Here is a 22427-nt window from a genome sequence, read left to right on the forward strand (position 1 = left end):
TCAATTGATTGGCAAGAAAAGATGTAATTTTAATTAGAGTAATGGCAATAGAGATGGAAAAAAATTGGATGGGTTCAAAACACATTTCTGACATTGAATCAGAAATATTTGCTGTTGAATTCAAAGTGGGATGCCTGCGGTTAAATTTGGCAAGATTAAAATAAAATTTAGAAAATAGGAAAATATAATAGTAAATCAAGACCATTCAAAAGAAAAAAGCAGAACTGGACGATAAAAGCCTAAATAGTTGCAAATGTTTGAGCTTCATATCTGTTTGTGTTCCTAAGCAATCAAAACAAAGACAAATATATTAATAGAGTTAGTGTACAATTATCATTATTAGAAAAAAACTCATTTCAAGTATTCATTGTAAGCAAAGTTTTCTTATACAATTAAAAAAACCCTCTAATGCCTTCTCCATCCCTCAAAGAAACCAAAATTTACATAGCAATTATATAGACATTATTAAAAATGCTAGTAGCTTTTAAAAGAAGAAGGTAAGTTGTGTTTTATTTAAAGCATTTATAACTCTTTGGGCTATACCTCCCTCATGGAATGTGTCTCCCATGCGACTGATAAGATAAGTTGGATTTGGAATCATGTCCTACATAAACGACATCCCTCACCAATATGCAGAATATCAATTGAGAAAATTGAGAGGAGGCACGAAACAGGTTAAGCCAGCGATGAGGCATAGTTGGCACGCATGATTTAATCTTACGCATAGCCCTGGGGACCTTGCTTTTATACTGTGGTACTCCAATAAATACAGATGTAGCTTCCAAATTCTTTTAAACTTAGTGCTCCATGCTGTCATTAACATTAAGCAATAATGAGAAATAAAAAGAAACCTAATTTCCTTGTAGATTTTACTGACTTTTCCTGATTTTACTTGGAGCTCGTACATAGAATAGTACAGTTCACTAGGTTGAGAAACTACATAGTGACTTGAGGACGAAATCCTAGCTATGGCTCAAAAGCACTTGTATCTTGGATATTCTCTTTGTATTTATCTGAGTTTAAATTTTGGAGGCATTGAGACAGCTGCTGGGGCAGTCATAGATTCAGGATTATAACCGTCTCTGCTTTCTTTTGAAAGTATGATAAACATAATTTTAAATGTTACATATATATATATATACACACACATACATACACACACACACACATACACTCCTGAGAATACCTCTTTGTTTCTAGCCACGATGTATAAAAACTAATTATATAATTTTCTAGCTGCGTCTGTTTTCCGGTTTTCTATCTCTTACAACTTCTTGACCAGAAATCACTTGACCAAAAACAACCTGATGGCCATCTAAATGAGGAGTTGGTTTCGTTGTTATGAAAAATTGTGAACCATTTGTATCCTTCCCTCTGTTGGCCATTGACAAGAGAAATTGCTGTGTTTAACAGTAAAACTTTCATCTTCAAAAAATCCGCTGTAAGTAGGTTCTCCTCCTGGTCCATTTCCTTCACTGAAGTCACCACCTTGAACCATTAAATCTTTGACAACTCTGTGAAAGATACAACTCTTATAGTGTAATGGCTTCTGAGTAGATTTTCCTGTCCCTTTTTCACCTGTACAAAGACAACAAAAGTTCTCACATATTTTGGGGCACACACCAGAAAATAATTCAAAGCCAACTCTTCCAGCAGGTTGATTATTAGTGGCGATGTCAAAAAAGCATCGAGGACACTGAACCTTTATTCCCATGGCTTTAGTACTTCAATCTTTAAATAGAGAAAAATCAAGGATAAACTCATCCAATCTTTTTGCTCAATTTTGAAGCATCAGAAACCATACTGGTTCCTTGGAATTCAGGCCACCATTGCTGCCGCCATATATCTGTTTATGTAAGTCTCTGAAGGAAAAAATCAGTAAATTCACAAGAGCAGAAAACTCATTAACCACAACACAATAAAACTGAAATCTGTAGGTGTAGTTTGAGCACAACAAACGGAACTCCTCTAAAATAGCCTCTAAGTCAAAACAACTTGAAACTCTAACAAATGAGAAACTTCCACACCAAGAATGCTAAAATAACTGAGATCAGGTTTAAGTTCTAAAAAAACAGAAAATACCTTTTAAAAATATTTTGAGACTTCAGACAGTAGGTATTTCAGGAGTTTGATCTCAGATAGAAGAGCAGCATATGAGCCATATAATCACCTTGACTTTCTGTCTGCAGGCATTTGCATACCCCACCATTCAGAGAAGGGGATCCCATGCAGAACTCTGTAACGTTACTGTGTTAGGAGTCAGACTTTGGGAAGGTGAAGGTATTTAGAATATTTGGTATACAACTGTTTTACAGAAAGAGATGGTCCATAAATCATAGGGAATTAATTACCTTGAGTGATGGAAGGCAAACGCGTAGGAAGGCACTCAGCAAAGCTAGGAAAATAATACTTCGTGGGAAGCTATAAGATGAACACTTCTCAAGGCTCACAGAGATCTGGCAGGTGTTCCAAATGCATCCAACCAGAGAAGAATGATCTTTTTGAACAATTAGGAGAATCAGAAATGTCATGACTAAACAAGAAAGCTAAATTTTCCCTGCAGCAAAGGCTCTCCGAGACCTGCCTTTTTAAAAAGGATATAAAAGTAAAACCTGAAAATGTTCAAACTGATCAACAAATCATTGTCTCAAAAAATAAATCCAACACTTGTTAAGGTAACACAGTACAATCCAAATATGCGACAATGCAATACTAGCAATGTTGGCATAGAATAGAAAATCCCCAGACATGCAGGGGGTAACAAAACATGTCTCATCAGCAAGCACCTGATAAAATCCATTAGTGGAAACAGACACAGAAATGATAGAGATCATGGAACTTGCAGAAAAGAAATTTGAAACAGCTCTTATGAAAGGATGTAAAGGTGAAATCAAGCCTGAAGAAAAGAAAAATCAAATACACTACAAAGACCCAAATGGGAATGACATCAGTGAAAATGACGAAATAGCTCCAACGGCCCATCCCTCCACAGAAACATTGAAAAATCATCATACACTGTCAGAATCACTTTTGTTAAAACTACGATAAACAGTCAACTGTTCGCAGCCACCATGCGAACGTGAGTCAAGAGACAACTTTGCAATGGGAGTAAGGCTCTGGGACATTTCTTGCCCTCCATACCCCTCCCTGGCTCACTGACAGACTGGAAGATGCAGCCCATGTTCTCCGTGTAGTCACAGTTCCTGGTCCTGAAAGAAACAGACCAGACAATATTCTCAAACACCTGTGTTTGTCTGTCCTAACCTCTGGTGGCTACTTGAAGGACAGGTGATAGAAAGTGCTCGACTTTGTTTTGCCCAACTCAAAACAGGAGAAAAGGGACAAGAATTCCTTGAAAGAATTGTATATTACTGTATTCAAAACTATCCTATTCTTATATTGTTTTCTTCCTTAGACCACCCTGTTGTTCAGAAAAGTTTTATTTAATTTCTAAGAAGTTAGCAATTTTGTAGTTATTTTTGATACTGACTTTTAGTTTACTGCCTCTACAGTCAACACAGGATCAGGCTTCTCCGTTCTTTGAAATGTGTTGACTTGTGCTTTCTGGTCCAGAACGTGGATAATTGTAGGAAATATTCCACAGATCTCTTTTTAAAATGTATCTTGTCATTGGTGGTTGCAATATGAAGTGGATTATCCATTAGATCAGATTGCTTGTTGTATTATTCAGGTCTTACTTACACTCACTAAATTTTTTTGGCCTGCTTATTCTATCATCTCTTGCAGAAGTACCATTAAAACTCCCACTAGAAATATGAATTTGTCTATTTCTCCTACTTATTCTGCCAGCATTTGTTTGCTATATTCAGAAGCCAGAGTTTTTGATAGGTACAGATTTAGAATTGTTGTATTTCAAAGTATCCATCTTTAGGTCTAGTAATTTATCGTCATAAAGTCCACTTCATGTTATATTAATATAATTACACTTACATTTTCTCTTAGAGTTTGCATTGTGCATCTTTTTTTCAATTCTTTCACTTTCAACAAATCTGTGCCCTTATAGTTAAGGTCTTGTATAACAGCTCATAGTTGGGATTTCTATCTAGTTTAATGATTTACATATTTTAATCAGAAAATTCAGCACATTAACATGTAACACACAACCTATTTGGGCTTGGATCTACCATCTCACTGCTGTTTTCTATTAACCAACCAGTTGTATGTTTGCTGTTCTTCAATGGCTTTCTTTTGCATTAAGCAAGCTATTTTAGTATTCTATTTTTCCCTGTATTAACTTTCAGTCATACATGGTTTTGCCATATTCTTGGTGGTTATGATAAAATCTAAAAACATGCATCTTTGGTACAAATAATTACTCATCAGTTCCCCAACTGTGTTAGAATTTAGAATCCTTAGTTTCATTTGACATTAATTTACCATGCATTTTTAGTATAAATTATTTAAGCCTTTATATAATCATCATGATTGCTCTGTACAGACAAAATTCATTCATATTGCCCACATATTCACCTTCTAGGTTACTATTAATTTTTTTCTATGTATCTACATTTTTACTTAAGATTTTTTTTTATATTATAGCTATCATTCCTATTTCTTTTTTAGTGCAGATGTGCCAACAATGAACACTCTCAGGGTTTTTTGACCTGAATCTTTATTTCACCTTTATTTTTGATGGATTTTTTTTTTTTCTGAACTTAGATTCTAGGTTGGCAGTTGCTTTCCCACCCTACACCAAACATTAGTATATTAGTCAGTTTATGTTATGTTGCATTAACAAATTTCAAAGGCTAATACACACAAAAAAACTTTTCTTTCTCATCCATAATACATGTTGATGGCTCCCAATCTGCTCTGTCTCTGCTCCACAGAAGGTCCCAATTTGGATTCAGGTTGAAGCAGAGCTCCTAGCAGAGACCCACCTCTGTCTTGTGACAGAGGTGATAGAACAATAGCTCACACTTTAGCTTGGACAATGAGTACTTTAGGTACATTCATGTACCATTTCCTAAAGCATGTCACATAGTGTGAAAACGGGATGGAATCCTCTTATTTAAAAAAAGGGTGCATATTCATTGGGAACTATAATATATATATCAAGCTTGGTTAATGTTTGCTTTGTGTATTTCTTTTCTACCTTTCTATTTTTCAGTAATTATTTCTGCTTCTGTTTCCGATGTTTCTCTAGTAACTAAAATACGGTTGGATTTTTTTAACCTACTCCAACAGTTGATTAAAAATAGACTTTTCATAGGTAGAAATGTACAAGTTCCAAGGCTTGGATAGGAGGAAATTGATGGTTTCCACAAACTAGGTTTGTGATGTTCAACTAAATGGAGTGGATAAGAGCCACAATGCAAAGCGCGCACACGGGGCACACAGTCAGCGCGCACAAGGAGCACACAGCACGCGCGCACATGGGACACACAGCACGCAAATGGGCACACGGTCAGCGCGAACGCAGGGCACACAGTCGGTGCACAGTGCCAGCTGGGCTCCTTGCTCCAAGTCTGCCTGGCTGCTTGGGAATGTCGCTGCCTTGTGCCTTTTGGAAATTCCAGGTGGACTATATAGAAACTGTCTGTGCTCATTTATTACCGCCTAACCATCACCCCAATTCACCAGCCTACATATTTTTAGGCTAACATAAGGATTATGTACAGACTACTATAATATAGGAAGAGAAAGTCACCTTTTATTGGTTTGGGCATGAATAGAAGAATTTTTCTGTATTTTAACAGAGAAAGAGAAAAGTTTACCATTCTCAAAACATTGGAAGGACCATTATTGCCAGCATTCCAGGGAATGGAAAGCATGATACAACTTTGTCAATTATTTGGGGATACAAAAGTTTTCTGTTTCAGTTTTCTAAACCTGTAAAACTGGCCACCAAGCTTGTATTAACTGAATAAAAAAAAACATGAGACAATTCCCCTGGAGTCCTGAACATACTATTCGGCATCTCCAACTAAACTTTGTGATTAATATTTCAGAGTTAACATTCTTGATTACAATAATAGTAATTAACCTCTTTCACCTCATATTCCCAAGAGCTATTCGCAATTAAATCCTTAAGAGCAAGCAAATCATCAAATATCACTGCTTATTCATGGTCTGTTTTCGTAGAGGGATGAATTAACATCACATCCCAGATATAGGAAAAGAGGTCGAATTTCAAAGTTCCAATGGTTTGGAGATTTCAGGGTAAACACATAAAAACAACCATCAAGTAGATTCCAAGTCAAGGTAACGATGGATTTTGTGACAGAGCTGTACAATGACGTAACAGGCCACCCACAGTGAGACCTTCCACAGTGAGACCTTCAGGCTAGATGGATATTGATATTGATTGATATTGGTACTGATATTTAGACCTTGATAGAAATACATGATTTTAGAGCTTTCAATTCCAGTTACTCAACTACTCAGTTACTAAAACAGCATTCCCAAGCACAGAACATGGAAGTGAAATGAACATTTCTTTATTGACAAAACTAGAGCGCTGAGTCCTGAATCAGCTTTATGTGACTTACCGCTCATTTAGACCATAAGCAGGGACTTTGTGACTTTAATTCTTCTCTCTACAAAAGTGAGGTTAGAGTCTGTAGCATGCCCATATCTGAGAATGCAAGTGTTTGGAGTCCGTCAGGACTGGAACTGAATCTGGATGTACCCACACACTAGCTATGGCAGTTTAGGTAAGTTATTTGATCTCTGCTAATTTCCATTTTTTCCTGTGCAAAATGCAGACCACAGTAATACTTACTTCCTACTTCAAACACTTGCTGAAATTATACTTAAGAAATAGCAGGGCCTTAAAATAGTTCAAAACCTTTACTGATAAAACCTTTACTGAAATAGTTTAAAACCTTTACTAACAAAAGTATGACATTCAAAGTCAATCATAAAGATGATTTAATATACATGTATCAGAAACTGATAGCTTAAAAAATAGGTGGTATGGAAACAAAAGCTGCAAGTACAAAAATCACCAAGAAAATTTTGCATCTAATAAATAGATGATGCATATTCTTTTAGTGCCATTTAAATATTTAATGCACCTTAAGGCAGAAAGACAGAAAACCTAAAGATAGAAATCAAGGCCTTTGAGAAGATGGGAATGCTAAATTTTCCTCTCTTTATTAACAATCATTTTGATTTTTGTTTTCCATGTTATTGATTTCTCCTTTAATCTATGTCTGCTTTCATCTACATTTTATGTTACTTTTCCTAATTTTTTCTAAGATTTTCTAATTCAATCTATCTTCTTTTAGAAATGAATTTTTAAATCTATAAAAGTACCTCATAGAATCACTTTGCTATATTCTACAAATTTTGATATGTATTCAGTTTTGGTTTTTATTTGCATTGTTATTTCCTTTTTGATGCCTGAATTTTCTGGGAGGGTATTCCTTAATTTCCAAAATGTGAATATTTTTAACATATAATTTTGTTATTAACTAATTAAGTGTTTTGGGATATCTGGTACCTAGTCTGAAATCTTTGGAGGCACACTTTGTGGTGAAGTATATGTTAATGTCTTTTAATTTTTCATGTGTGTTTGATAAGCCTGTATATTTTGAATTATCTGAATGCATAATGTCATAAAAGTCCATTATATCCTATTTCTTTACAGTGCTGTTCATACTCTCTATGTTTCCTGATTTTTTGAGAGATGGTTTTATTGAAATTGTCCACTATAATGACACATTCTTCTTACAGTTCTACATTTTTTTCTTTCTATGTGTTGAAGATGTTTATTAGGTATATACATGTTTGGAATTGCAATGTCAGCATGAATTGAAGCCTTCTTTTAATCATAGAGTTGCCCTGTCAATCCCTAAAGATGTGTTTTTGTCTTAATGACTTTATTGCCAGTTACTAATACAGGTTATTCTGCTGTCTGAAAGTAGAGTGTTCTTATTAAAACTTTCGTAAGGCAAAATGTTGTAAAACAAGGAAGCAATTATCTTTATTTTATATGGAAAAATTTTTTAGTGTTCCCAGGTCCAAAAATAACCTTTCTTAGGCTTTTATGATCCCTAAGGACACATTTTGCTAATGGATGGGCAAAATAAATCAAGATAAAACACAGATGCTCACAGACACAGGTCAACGCTACGGTAGCTTGAGGCTGAGATGCCGAGTGCGGATCTGGGGGACGGAGCTTCGTGGGGCCACTTCTGATGCTCAACATGTGCGTTGCCTCTACAGCAGCTCAGCTCACTGAGGACCAGACACTGAAAACTATTTTCGCTTTTCACCTATTTTTGAAAAAGCAAACACCCTCTTCAGATATCTGGCTTTCTTTCAATTAGCCAAGCAAGTACTAAGGCAGATGTTTCATAAAAGTGAAGTAGCATAACATAAACTTTAAAAAAGTGGGGGATACTTGTACAGCTAAATTAGCTTTTGGGGTGTTAGTGTGGGCTTGACATACTTTTTTTTATCCTTTTATTTTCAGTTTTTTCATGTTCTTGCCTTTTCTGTGTGTCTCTACTAAATAGAATACAGTTGGAATTATTTTTAACATAATATTACAACTGCTTTTTAACTAAATAAAGTAGTCCAGTTTTCCCTATTGTGAAAATTCGTATTTTAGAATTAGATTCTACATCTTTTATTTTTATGTCTCCCAATTTTCTGTTTCTTTTTCCATAATTTTCTCTTTTATTTGGGATTAAATGATAACTTTGACTGTTGGTATTTTTGTATATTTGTTATAGTGGAGTTTTGTTTCTCAGATATCTCGCTTCCCTTTTTACAAGCTTGGAAATTTTACTCCATTTCTATTGTTATGTTGATCACCCTAGAAAACTTACTAGGCTTATTTAACTTAAATCTAAGATAAAATAAAATCCCTTTTCAAAAGATACAAGAAGGCATTAGCTCCAATTTTTCCTTTCCACACTTATTGTCATCCACATACCAATTCTAGCTTACCTTCAAATATTTAATATTGGCACTCCTCTTTACAAAGAATTTCTATTTAGATTGATGTACATGTTTACCATTATGCTTATTTACCCTTTTATATATTAAATTATCTCAAGATTATTTTCTCTATGCTTGGGTTATGCTACTTAGAAATCACTTGATATTTTCCCTTGATAGTCAAGTCCTGAAGATTTTATATGTGATATGCTTATTTTGCAACAGAAATAATCTTCCTGGATGTGCATTTCTGAGTTCCAACTGACAGTTATTTTCCCACCACACGTTAGAGATGATTTTTAATTAATTTTTGGCTTCCAAAAGCTGGCTCTCATTTTATTTATTTTTGATTTTTTTTATTGAAGCATAATTGATGCACAATATTACATTGGTTTCAAGTACACAAAATGGTGAGTCAACAGTTATCTACATTTTTAAGTGCTCACCCCAAATAGTGTGGTTACTGTCTGTCAACATAAAAAGATGTTAACAGAACCACTGGCAGTTGTCTTAATGGCTGTTCCTCATGGAGGAGATCTATCCTTTCTCTCTGGCTGTATTTCCTACTCTCCCTCTCATGTTTTGAATCCCAGTATCTCTTTAATTTCTTATATTCTCCTCCATGACATGAACTACACATTCAAATTTCCTGTACAATCTTCCAGTTCTTTGAACACTTCCATATTTTCAAAATCTACCTCTCTTTGCTTCATTAAAGTTACATTCTTTTGATATATCTTCCTATTCACTAATCCTATTTCAAAGTGTATCTAATCATTGTTTATCCCATCTCACCTCACTTGAAACAATTGAATTGTTGCTTCACAAACTTCACAATAATCTTTTTCTTTTTAATTCTGTAAGTTCCATTGGGTCTTTCTAAAAGTCAATTTGGTCATTTGTAAGAGCCTTATACATTTTTGTAACATTCTCACTTTTAATTTTGCATCCTTTATTTATTTATGTAAGTATTTCACACATAAGACTTCTCTATTCTACATCTGACAATTCCAAATGCTGTTATCCTTGTAATAAATATCTTATTCCATTCTTGCTTTTTCCTGCCCACTCTCCTTTACAGTAGTGTACTTGTTAGTGTGTTTGGAAATCTTTTGCCCAAAGGTTCTTTGCTTCCTACTATCTGAGTGTTCTGAGGGCTTAACTTGGGGAACTGTTCCTCTGGAAGGGATCAGCTTCTCCTGCTGCTTGGGGCCTGACTCATCCCGGGACACTTCTGCATCTCAAGGATTTGGGTTCAGAGAGAAGGTCTCATGATTTGCTATCCAGCTTTATGGATGTTCCATTGATGGGTGTTCCATAGAATGTGTCTATAAAAATATGATCCACAGGATAGCCCTGCTCCTCACTGACGCTTGCTGGTACAAACCAAATCTCTCTGCTTTGGTTCCCTGCTCCTTCAATTCTCTATCCTTCCCTCACCAGTTCTCAGGTGACTGAGGATCCAGTCACCCTTGGCTTGGGCCCCGAGTCCTCATGTTCCAAGTCCACTGAAGCTCCGACATCTGACAGCCTGGCCTCAGTCCTGGTACTCTGAGATCAACTCATGCTAGTTTATTTATTTAGAAAATGGATCCAGACACCTTTCCTAACTTTTGATACACTCAGCAACATCTCCGAGAGTGTGTCCTATGCAGTTCTTGCTGTTTCAGAGGATCCTTCAGATGACGACACCCTAGTCAATCTCAATAAAAGAATAATAAGAGAATTTGTGTCTCATAGCTTCTCTTTGCTCAATAAATTATGAGGTGAGGTTATCAGCTAAGATATCCATATTCTTGAGGATTAAACTATAGTATGACAAAATTAACTTGACTGATACCCAGTTAATTATACATATCAGCTGCCTGGAATGGATTTGGAGTTAAGGATCGCAATAGAGAGAAAAACTATGTAAGAATAGTATAAATAAAAAAGTCAAAGTTTAAAGGGACCTCAGGAAATTTTTTCCAACCCATGATATAGATAAGAACTGAGGCCAAGTGAGGTCATTTGATGTGCCCACAGTCACATAATACACTTGCGGACAGGACCAGGACCCCTCCTTTTTGAATGTTCTCCCTGTTCAATACTCAGGAAGATCATAGGAATGTTGAAAGTTATCTTAAAGTGCCCTATCGCCTTTGGTTATTTCTTCACCCCTCAAGCAGATATGGCCGGGAGAAACCAGACTCCTGTGATGGAATTCACCTTGGTCTCCTTGCCTGTCATCCGGGAGCAACAGATCTTGCTATCTGTCATTCTCCTGCTGGATTATACGCTTACCATGACAGGAAATATCATCATCATTTCTTTAATATGGACTGACAATCGTCTCCAAACACCGATGTACTTCTTCCTCAGTAATTTATCATTTTTGGATGTTTTGTTCACAAGTACTATTGCCCCAAAGTTGCTAGCTTGTCTCTTAGGAGAGAAGAAAACCATATCCTTTGCTGGATGCATCACTCAAATTTATTTCTACTTCTTTCTGGGGACAGTGGAGTTCATCCTCTTGGTGGTGATGTCCTATGACCGCTACGTGGCCATCTGTAACCCCCTGCGCTACACCGTCATCATGAACAGCAGGGTCTGTCTCCTGCTGGTTCTGGGATGCTGGGTGGGGGCCTTCCTGTCTGTGCTCTACCCAGTTATTGTGGTGGCCACATTGCCTTACTGTTATAAGGAAATTAGTCACTTCTTCTGTGATCTCGCCCCCCTGCTCCACGTGGCCTGCATCGACACTCGTTTCATAGAGATGTTAAGCTTCGTATTGTCCACTTTGGTCATCCTGACCTCACTGCTGCTCACCACTGTGTCCTACACCTACATCATCTCTACCATCCTGCGCATCCCCTCAGTCCAGGGACGTCGGAAGGCCTTCTCCACCTGTGCTTCTCACATCACTGTTGTCTCCATCGCCTACGGGAGCAACATCTTTATGTACGTGAGACCCAGCCAGAGCCAGTCACTGGATTTTGACAAAGTGTCAGCTGTCCTCATCATAATGGTGACCCCTCTTCTGAACCCCTTCATTTATAGTCTGAGGAATGAGAAGGTAAAGGAAGTTTTGAGAGAGTCAATGAGAAGGATAGCTCTATCACATTCTGAAAGATCATGACACTAAACATTTATTTAGGACATCTATATGGTACCTTGTTCTGTGTTAAGAGTGCACAGAAGTGTGGCTGAGGTCTTAAAATCTGTAGGCAGATTAATAAGCATCATACATTATCAGTAGTGAGTATTATAAACTTTCTATGGGAAACTAGAAATAAATAAGGATTCAGTGTCCCATCAGTCCTTGAAATATTTTTCATTATAGTAATAGAGGGTTGCAGAAACACTCCAGACCCTGAGTCATAAAAGCCAATGTCTAATATTTGTTCAGGCACTAACTTCAATAAATTTAGTTACATTGCTTCTCTAAGCTTCCATTTGCTGATCTGTAAATGGTGGCAGGAATTTCTACTGTGCCTCTCATAGGGCACTTGTGCCTATAAAATGAGATCGGTTGAATAAAAGTAACATTGTCATCACATGTAGAGTTTGGTTGAGTGGAAAGCTGGAAGGTTTCCTTAGCCCTACGAAGCTTCCCCTTTGATGATCTTCACTATGTTAAGAGGAAATATTTTTAACTCTACAAATAATATGGCAAGGAAACAAATTTAAAAACTGATGGATGAAGAGTGTCAAATGCCACTTGTAAGAAAAGGATCTATTCTGCTTCAAGTCAGGTGTATGCCTACTGTGGTAGTGTCAGCCTCAAGTTCTCTTTATCTTTACCTGCTTCCATTAAATGTGGACTAATTTGAGTCATTAGCTTTCTTTGTTCTGAGACTAGGTTCACCAAGATTATTAGTATTTTTTTTTGTATTAAAGTGTTCACATACAATATTACGTTGGTTTCAAATGTACATCACAGCAGTTCAACAGTCTCTATGATCAACTTATAGTGAGACTATGAATTTTTGTGCCCCTTTATCCCTACCTCTTGCCACCCACCCACCCACCCAACCCCTCCCCCTTGGTAAGCACTTATCACTTCTCAGTGTCTATGTGTCCATTGCTGTTTTGTTCCTTTTGTTCTGCTTTGTTTTTATACTCCACAAGTAAATGAAATCATTTGGTACTTCTCTTTCTCCACCTGTCTTATTTCATTGAGCATAATACCCTCTACATCCATCCATGTTGTTGCAAATGGCAGGATTTCTTTTTTTTATGGCTGAATAATATTCCATGTGTATATGCACCACCTCTTCTTTATCCATTCACGTATAGCTGGACACTTAGGTTGCATCATATCTTCACTATTGCAAATAGTGTGGTGATACACATAGGGGTGAATATATCTTTTGGAATTAGGGATTTTGTTTTCTTCAGGTAAATTAGTATTAGTAGATTATTGGGTCAAATGGTATTTCTAGTTTTAAATTTTGAGGAACCTCCATACTCCTTTCCACAGCAGTTGCACCAATTACATTCATACCAACAGCATAGGAGGGTTCCTATTTCTCCGTGTCTTCACCAGCATTTGTTGTTTCTTCTCTTTTGAATAGTGGCCACTAACTGTTGTGAGGTGATATACCTTTGTGGTTTTAATTTGCATTTCCCTGATGATTAGTGACATGCAGCATCTTTTCATGTATTGGTCATCTGTATTTATTTGGAGAAGCATCTGCTGAAGTCATCCACCCACTTTTGGGGGAGGTGCTATTTTAATGTGGTTCTGACTTGGATTTTATTTTATATTTTTACTAAAGTATCATTGATATGCAATCTTATGTTGGTTTCAGATATATAACACAGTAGTTCAATAGTTACCCATATTATTAAATCCTCACCTCCCTAGGGTGCTATCAACAAAGTACGATGTTACAGAATCATTAACTTTATTCTCCCTGCCATACTACCATTCCCATGATCAACTTAAATTGTGATTGTGAAGTATTGTGCCCCTTTTTCCCCTTCCCTCTCCCCACTCTATTTCCCCTCCTCCTCCCCCTTGGTAACCCCTAGTCCCTTCTTGGTGTTTGTGAGTCCACTGTTCCTTCTGTTTTGCTTTGTTTTTATACACCACAAATAGATGAAATCATTTGGTATTTTTCTTTCTCCATCTGGTTTATTTCACTGAGTATAGTACCCTCTATATCCATCCATGTTCTTGTAAATGGCAGAATTTCTTTTCATTTTATGACTGGATAATATTCCATTGTGTGTATATACTACATCTTTATTCATTCATCTATTGATGGACACTTAGATTGCTTCCGTATCTTTGCTACTGCAAATAGTACAGTGACAAACGTAGGGGTACATATGTATTCTTGAATCAGGGATTTTGTTTACTTCAGGTAAATTCCTAGCAGTGGAATTGCTGGGTAAAGGTATTTCTATTTTTAGTTTTTTGTGCTTTCCACCACAGTTGCACCAATTTACATTCCCACCAACACTGGAGAAGGGTTCCCATTTCACCACATCCTAACAAACACGTTATTTCTTGTCTTTTGGATGGTGGCCATCCTAACTGGTATGAGGTGATACCTCATTGCGGTTTTATTTGAATTTCCCTGACAATTAGTGATGTGGAGCATTTTCATTTTCCTGTTGGCCATCTGTATTTCTTCTTTGGAATTGTCTGTTAAGGTCCTCCACCCATTTTTTAATTAGGTTATTTGTTTTTTTGTGTGTTGAGGCATATGAGTTTCTTATGTATGTTGTATGTTAACCCATTATCAGATATTTTGCTTATGAATATGTTGTCCCATACTGTAGGGTGCCTTTATGTTCTGCTGAGAGTGTCCTTGGCTGTACAGAAGCTCTTTAGTTTGATGTTGTCCCACTTTGTTCATTGTTTATTTGGTAACCCTTGCCTGAAGAGATGTGTCAGGGAAAAAGTTGTTCATGTTTATATTCAAGAGATTTTTGCCTATGTTTTCTTCTAAGAGCTTTTATGGGTTCATGATCTATTTCAAGTTTACTTTTGTATATGGAGTTAGACAATAATCCAGTTTTGTTCTCTTACATGTAGCTGCCCAGTCCTCCTAACACCATTTGTTGAAGAGGCTCTCTTTTCCTCATTGCATATTCATGGCTCCTTTATTATATACTAATTGACCACATTCCTCTCAGTTTCATATGGAACCTTCTCCAGAATAGATCCCATAGTAAGCCAAAAAACAAATCCCAATAAATCGAAGATGACTGAAACTGTACTAAGCACCTTTTATAATTACAATGATATGACACTAGAAATCATTTACAAGAAGGATACTGGAAAAACAACAAATTCATGGAGAAATCAATAAGGGGAAAACTGGAAAATACACAAATGAACTATGAATTAATCAAATATGAAATCAAAAGGAAAATCAAGAAATACGACAAACAAAGATGGAAACACAACATACCAAAAACTAAGAATGGCAGCAAGAGCAGTAGTAAAAGGGAAATTTATAATAACAAATACTACATTTTGAAAAAAATATATATCAAATAAATAACCTAATCCACCTCAAGGAAAAAGAAAGCAAATAAAGCCTAAAGTAAGGAAAAGGAAGAAGATAATGAAAATCAGAGCAGAAATATACATTATGGATCCTGAAAAACACTAGAAAGATCAATGAACACTAGACTTGGGATTTTGAAATGACAAACAAAATTGACAAAATCTTATTTAGATGAAGAGAAAAACAAAGAAAATTCAAATAAAATCAGAAATTAAGGAGGAGATATTTTAATGGATACTGAAAAACTACAAAGAATCATAACACAGTACTGTGGACAATTTCACAACCATAAATTGAACAATCTAGGAGAAAATGTATGCATTCCAGAAGCATATACCTACCAAGACTGAACGACAACAAAACAGAAAATCTGAACAGGTCAATAAGAAGCAAGGAAATGGAATCAGTTATCTAAAACTGAAACAACGAAGCTCAAGACCTCATGGCTTTATGGTGAATTTTTCCACCCATATAGGGAAGATTTAATACCAATCCTTCTCAAACTCTTCCAAAGAATAGAAGAGGAAGGAGCACTTCCGAACTCTTTTGATGAGTGCAGCATTACCCTGATACTAAAGCAAAATCATACAAAAAAAGAAAATTATAGGCCAACATCCTTGATGAATATTGCTGCAAAAATCCTCAACAAGATACTAACAAACAGAAATTAACAACACAGGAAAAGGATTCTATAGCATGATCAAGTTAGATTTACTCCTGGAATGTGTGGATGGTTCAACACACCAAAATCTATCAATGTGATCCACTATGTCAACTGATAAAGAATAAAAATCATAAGATCATATCAGTAGATGCAGAAAAAGCAATTGAAAATATTCAACATACTTTTATGATACAACTCTCAATTAATCAGGCAAAGAAGGAATATACCTGAATGTAATACAGGCCGTGTATGCCAAGCACACAGTTCACATCATGCCCGATGAAAGCTGAAAAACTTCCCTCCAATGAGAAACAAGACAAGCGTGTCCTCTTGCCATTTCTAGTCAACAAAACACTGGAATTTCTAGGCAGAGCAATTAGATAAGGAAAAGAGATAAAAGGTATCCAAATCAGAACAGAACATCTAAAATTACCTTTCCAGATGACATGATCTTATATGTGGAAATTCCTAAAATCCTAAAGAATCTACCAAAAAACTGTTAGAACTAACAAATTTAGTAAAGTTGCAGGATACCAAAACCAATACATAAAAATCAGTTGTATTTCTCTATACTCCCAGTGACTTATCAGAAAGCAAAATTAAGGAAATAATCCCATTTACAATAACATCTAAAAGAATAAAATACTTAGGAATCAATTTAACTAAGGAGGTGAAAGACCTGTACACTGAAATCTGTATCAAATATATAATAATATATTTTGTGTAATATAATAACAATGTTGTACACCTATATATGATTTATAACATTTAAAATTTTATATATAACTTTTCAAACTATGAGTTAAACAATTGAGGAAGACACAAATAAAAGATATCACATGTTGATGGATTAGAAGAATTAATTTTGCTAACATGTCCAAACTACCAAAGCAATCTACAGATTCAATGCAATCCTTATCAAAGTTCCACTGATTTTCCACAAAAGCAGAAAAACTATCCAAAAATTTATATGGAACCACCCCAAATAGCCAAATATTGAGAATGATGAACAAATTGGAAGCATCACATGTCTTGATTTCAAGCTATCTTGAAAAACATAATAAATAAAACAGTCTAGTATTGTTATAAAGAAAGACATAGACCGGTGAAACAGAATCCAAAGCCCACATATAAACCTACGCATATGTAGTTGACTTATCTTTTACAAGAGTGCCAAGATACACAGTGAGGCAAGGATAGTCTCTTCTACACAGGGTGGTGGGAAAACTGGATATCTAAATGCAAAAGAATGAAACTGAGCCCCATCTTATACCATTCACGAAAAATAACTCAAAATGGATTAAAGACTTAAATGTAAGTCCTAAAGCATCTAGAAGAAAAAAGCTCCTTGAAATTGGTCTTGGCCATTATTTTTTTTGCACATGACACCTAAAACACAGGTAATAAAGGCAAAAATAAGCAAATGAGACTATATCAAAATAAAAATCATCTGTGCAATGAAGGAAGCAATCAACAGAGTGAAAAGGCAGCCTATGGAATGGGAGAAAACATTTGCAAATCATATATCCAGTCAGGGATAAATACTCAAATTATAAAAGAAAATTTTATAGCTCAATAACAAAAAGAAAGAAAGAAAGAACCATTTAACCTAATTTTGCATTGGGCAAAGAACTTTAAATAGACATTTCTCCAAAGAACATGCAAATGGCCAGTTGGTACATGAAAAGTTGCTGATCACTAATCATCTGGGAAATGTATATTGAAGCTACAAGGTGATGCCATCTTACACCTGTGAGGTAGGACTTGATAAAAAAGACAACAGATAACATTTATTGCCAAGGATGTAGAGAAAGGGAAGCCTTCAGCATTATTTGTAGAAATGTAAATCAGCTCAGGCACAGAATGGAGTTTCCTCAAAACAAAAACATTCAGCAATTCCATTTCTGGGAATATAGCCAAAGGAAATAAAATCAGTTCAGAGATATGCGCACTCCCATGTTCACTGCATTACCATTCACAATATCCAAGAGATGGAGATGACTTAAATATCCAAGGGTAGGTGAATGGATAAAGAACACATACACACACAGATAGATAGATAGATGATAGATAGATAGATAGATAGATAGATAGATAGATAGATAGATAGATAGAAGATAGATAGATAGATAGATAGATAGATAGATAGATAGATAGATATAACACAGTATTATTCAGCCTTAAAAAAAAGGAATTCCTGCCATTTACTACATGGATGTACCTAGAGGGCATAATGCTAAGTGTACTTAGTCAGAAAGAAAAACAAAAATACTATATAATCTCACATATACATGGAAATTTTTAGAAAGTCAAACAAAGAGTAGAATGGTAGAATCAGGGACTGGAGAATAAAGGGTGTGGGGAGATGTTGGTTGAAGAATACAAACTTTCAGTTATAACATGAATAAGCTCTGGGGATCTGATGTAAAGCAGGGTGACTATATTTAATAATACAGTATTTTGTGCTTGAAATTTGCTAGAAAAGTAGGCCATAAACATTCCTACAAATGGTAATGATATGAGGTGAAAGATGTGTCAATTACTTGATCAAGATATCACTTACATAATCATGTAAATAATGTCCAATCTTAATGCATCAAATTTTATTTATCAGTTATACCTGAGAAAACTTAAACAATAAATAAAATGCATAAGATGATTCCACTGTACATGTGCTAGAATGCCAACATTTAAAGGCCTGACAGCACCAAGTGTTGGCATGGATGTGGAACTGTGGGACTTTCATGGATTCCTGGTACAAATTAAAATGCTACATGACCTTGGAAAACACCTTAACACTTCCTTATATATTTAAGTGCATACACACCATAAAATGCAGTAATTCTGCCTCTCAGAATGTATCCAAGAGAAATGAAAACAAATATTCACTTGAAAACATAAACTCAAATGTTCATTGCTTTATTCACAATAGCCCAAAACTGAAGACAACTCATGTGTTCATCACTTGGTAAATAAACAGTGATGTATCTATACCATCTATACACATAATCTCAGTAATACAGAAGAAGAAACTACTGATACCTGAAACAGTTGGATTAACCTCAGAGCATCAGATTAAGTGAAAGAAACAAAAACACAGAAGACTGCATGCTGTGAGATTGCATTTATATAAAATTCTAGAGAATTCAAAGTTGCACTGAAAACATCACTGGCTGTCAGGGGCTGGGGTATGGAGGGGAGAGCAAGGCCTGCAAAAGGTCATGAGGGAACTGTTTAAGATGATGGAACTGTTTTAAACCATGGCTGCATGAGTGTATATGTTTGTCAAAACTCAACAAATTATTGCATTTTGCAATACACGACTTAAAGTTATTGCAATTAAAGTTATTGAAATATAAAGCTTATTTCAATTCACTATGAATATTTCAGAGAAAAGCATTTTTAAGTTTTCCTAGTTTTTGGTCCCAGAGGCTTTAAAGCAATTCTCTAAGTTTTTCTTAAAAGAAATAAGCACCCAAGTGTACCTCCTAAGAGACCTTCACCTTGTAACTGTTATTAGTCACTTCAATTCTAGCAGTCTGTGAATGCAATAATAATTAATCTTTTTATGCCACCATCCCAAGTGCCATTCTAAACCAAATCTCTAAAGGTGAACAAAAAAATCATCTGATTGTAGTCACTTTCATATAAGCAAGGTAATAGTAATTTATAGGCAGTTCACAAGGTGGGTGTCTAAAATCAAGTCACAATAAGCCAGATGAATGAACAGGGGGGACTTAACCAAATGATGAAAGTTTAGAGACAAACTTCATTGAATGCAAATACAAACTTTAACAATGAGGGCTTAAAAGGGAATGATGGGCCGTAAGAAATAGTGAGTTTAACATCGTTGAACAGCAGCGTGGTGGAGACATAGCAGCATATTTTAGGACCAGGCTGATTCATATACCCTTAAACTTCTAGTACGACATATAGTTTTGAATAATTCCAAGTTTCCGGGTGGATCCACAAAACAAATTCACTGAATAGACAAAAATTGCATTCCTATGGAAAAAAAATGAGAAATAGGGAGTTATCATCATTTTTGTTAGGAAACTAAAACATAAATCAGACGACCTGCTCTTAATTCAGTTGTTTATTACTTCTTTCATCTCCAAACTAAATCATTCTTCTCCCCTTGGCAAAAATGTGATTCAGAGCACATACTACTTAGAACTCAGAAGCGTCTTAGAGTCTGAGATGCACTGGATTATAAAAGAAAAGATGAAATGATAGTTTAATACTTTGCATTATTCTCACTGTAAGTCCAGATGTAGATTTTTTTTCTGTGGGAGAAAGAAAAAGAACTGGGAAAAGTTATTAGAGGTTTATAAAAAGACAGATTTTCATTCAAAGGAGGAAGAACAAAGTACTTCAGCAGAAGTTGAATTACCATTTGGTGTATTTTTGGAAGAATTTAACTATCATAGGAAGAGTGTCAGTTTAAGAGCAATTTATTTAGAATTCAAAATTGAAGCAATTAAAGAATTTAAAGAATAATGACTGCAAAGAAGGAAGAAAAAATACCATAATTCAAGAATATTAATATATTTGAATGAAGAAAGTACCAACTGCTCTTCAATCGGTGTGATGTAAGTATACTTTATTATGTAACTATCCATATTAATACTTTAAACAGTGTGAATCTTCCTAAAGTTGTTTACATGTTTATTTTAGAAATTGAAGTGTAATTACTGCTCCGCCAAAAATTTTAGAGAGTGATAGTAAGTGTTATAGCTACCCCATGAGTATGTAAATGAAAGTTTTCAATGGATTCCACTTACAATTAAACTTTATCACATTGCACTGTAACAGCAAAGATCTCAAATTATCACTAATCCTCACCCGCTGCCACATCTTGGTCCTTTTCTGCTCTTCCTTCCCCAGCCCTATGGGGTTAACAAACATTTGTTGAAAGCAAAGTATATGTACATCGCTGTGATAGGCCTTTTCTAAGGACGTCGACTACAGCACTAAGACCATGTCATGTCAGAGATGAGGAAGATAAGACTCAGAATGCTTAAAAATCATTTAAAGGTCACAAAGCCACAAGTGGACAAACAAGAAATAAAACAGAGCTTCACTGATTCCAAAACCTATTGTACTTTTTTCATTACTCCACATTTATCTGATTAAACACTGAATCTTTAACTGTATGCCATTTTATGCAATTCTTAAAGGATGCACAGAAAAATGGTAATGAAGAAAAATACCAAAAAAGAAAAACAAAAGCCTGAATTTGGAAGGTTGCATTTAAATTGATAAGCACAGATTGTCGTGTTCCAGAATGTTTCCTCCTAGACATGACAGGCTCCCAAGGGCACAAAGATCATCTAGAAAATGCTAAGACAAAGAGGCCACGTTGTTTCACTCACAGCAAGTTAAGAGACTACACGAAGGAGAGCAATGCTACATCTTTACTTCTTCTCAAAGGAGTACATTTACCTAAGTACAACAGAATAGAAAGCTCTAGATGTCATTGTTTCCATGGTTATGTCAGCCTTATGACAACCATGGTGAACAACAACTCTGTGCTCAATCATCCCGCAATTTTTTTCATTGAAATGTGACACAAGCATCTTACTATGCTAATGGACAGTGACTGTAATGGGGTATGTGGAGGGGACTTGATGATGGGGGGAGTCGAGTAAACATACTGTTGCTCATGTAATTGTAGATTAATGATACCCAAAAAATATATTATAAAAGTGACATAATGCTTTCGATGATCCCAAACAGCCTACCTTTCACAATAACGGAGGAGAATTAGGCTCCTATCCGACCCACCAAAGACTATAAAGGCAAGAAAAAAAATACAGGACACGATGGTGGTGGTGAGATAGTTAACTAGAAAAAGTGGAAGGAACAATGGAATGGATGACAGGCAGCTGCTTGAGGATCCACGTTGTTCTGTCTCAAAATGCCATTAAATCTCCAGTCTTGACAGTGGTGAAGGGGGAGGGGAACAGAGAAGCCATTTTAAGCATTTCTAGGTGTCTACACAGTGTGCTAAACTCTTTTTCTACCCTAGATCTGCATAATATTGATACTTGACCACCAGACAGGGTTATGCCTTTCGTGCAGTGGGAAACAGTTTGGAAGCGCACTATGTGGGTGCAGGAGCCGTGGGAGGAGTCAACATTAGAATAATTGTGGTGGAAAGAGCTGCTGCTAGTACGAACACGCTGTTTCAATGGGTGAGACCCTTCGGCGTCCTTTGGTAACAAGATGAAACAAACCGCCTTGTAACAGTTTGGAAGCTTACCGCTGGAACTGGAATAATGCCCCCTTGCTATTGTAAACTGCTGTGCTTATCCTAGACTTTCCCCTTCTTGTGACCCTCC

The 22427-nt window shown here is 35.8% G+C and overlaps 1 protein-coding gene across 1 annotated transcript; it reads left to right on the top strand.

Moving 5' to 3' along the window:
• The first annotated feature begins 11083 nt into the window (after window positions 1-11083).
• LOC140850234 (olfactory receptor 6M1-like) lies at window positions 11084-12031 on the top strand. Its single transcript, XM_073239981.1, has one exon. It carries the CDS (start codon window positions 11084-11086, stop codon window positions 12029-12031), a length of 948 nt encoding a protein of 315 aa, XP_073096082.1.
• The last annotated feature ends 10396 nt before the right edge of the window (window positions 12032-22427 follow it).

Source organism: Manis javanica, chromosome 6, assembly GCF_040802235.1.
Source record: "Manis javanica isolate MJ-LG chromosome 6, MJ_LKY, whole genome shotgun sequence".
In the NCBI taxonomy this organism is placed as follows: Eukaryota; Metazoa; Chordata; class Mammalia; order Pholidota; family Manidae; genus Manis; species Manis javanica.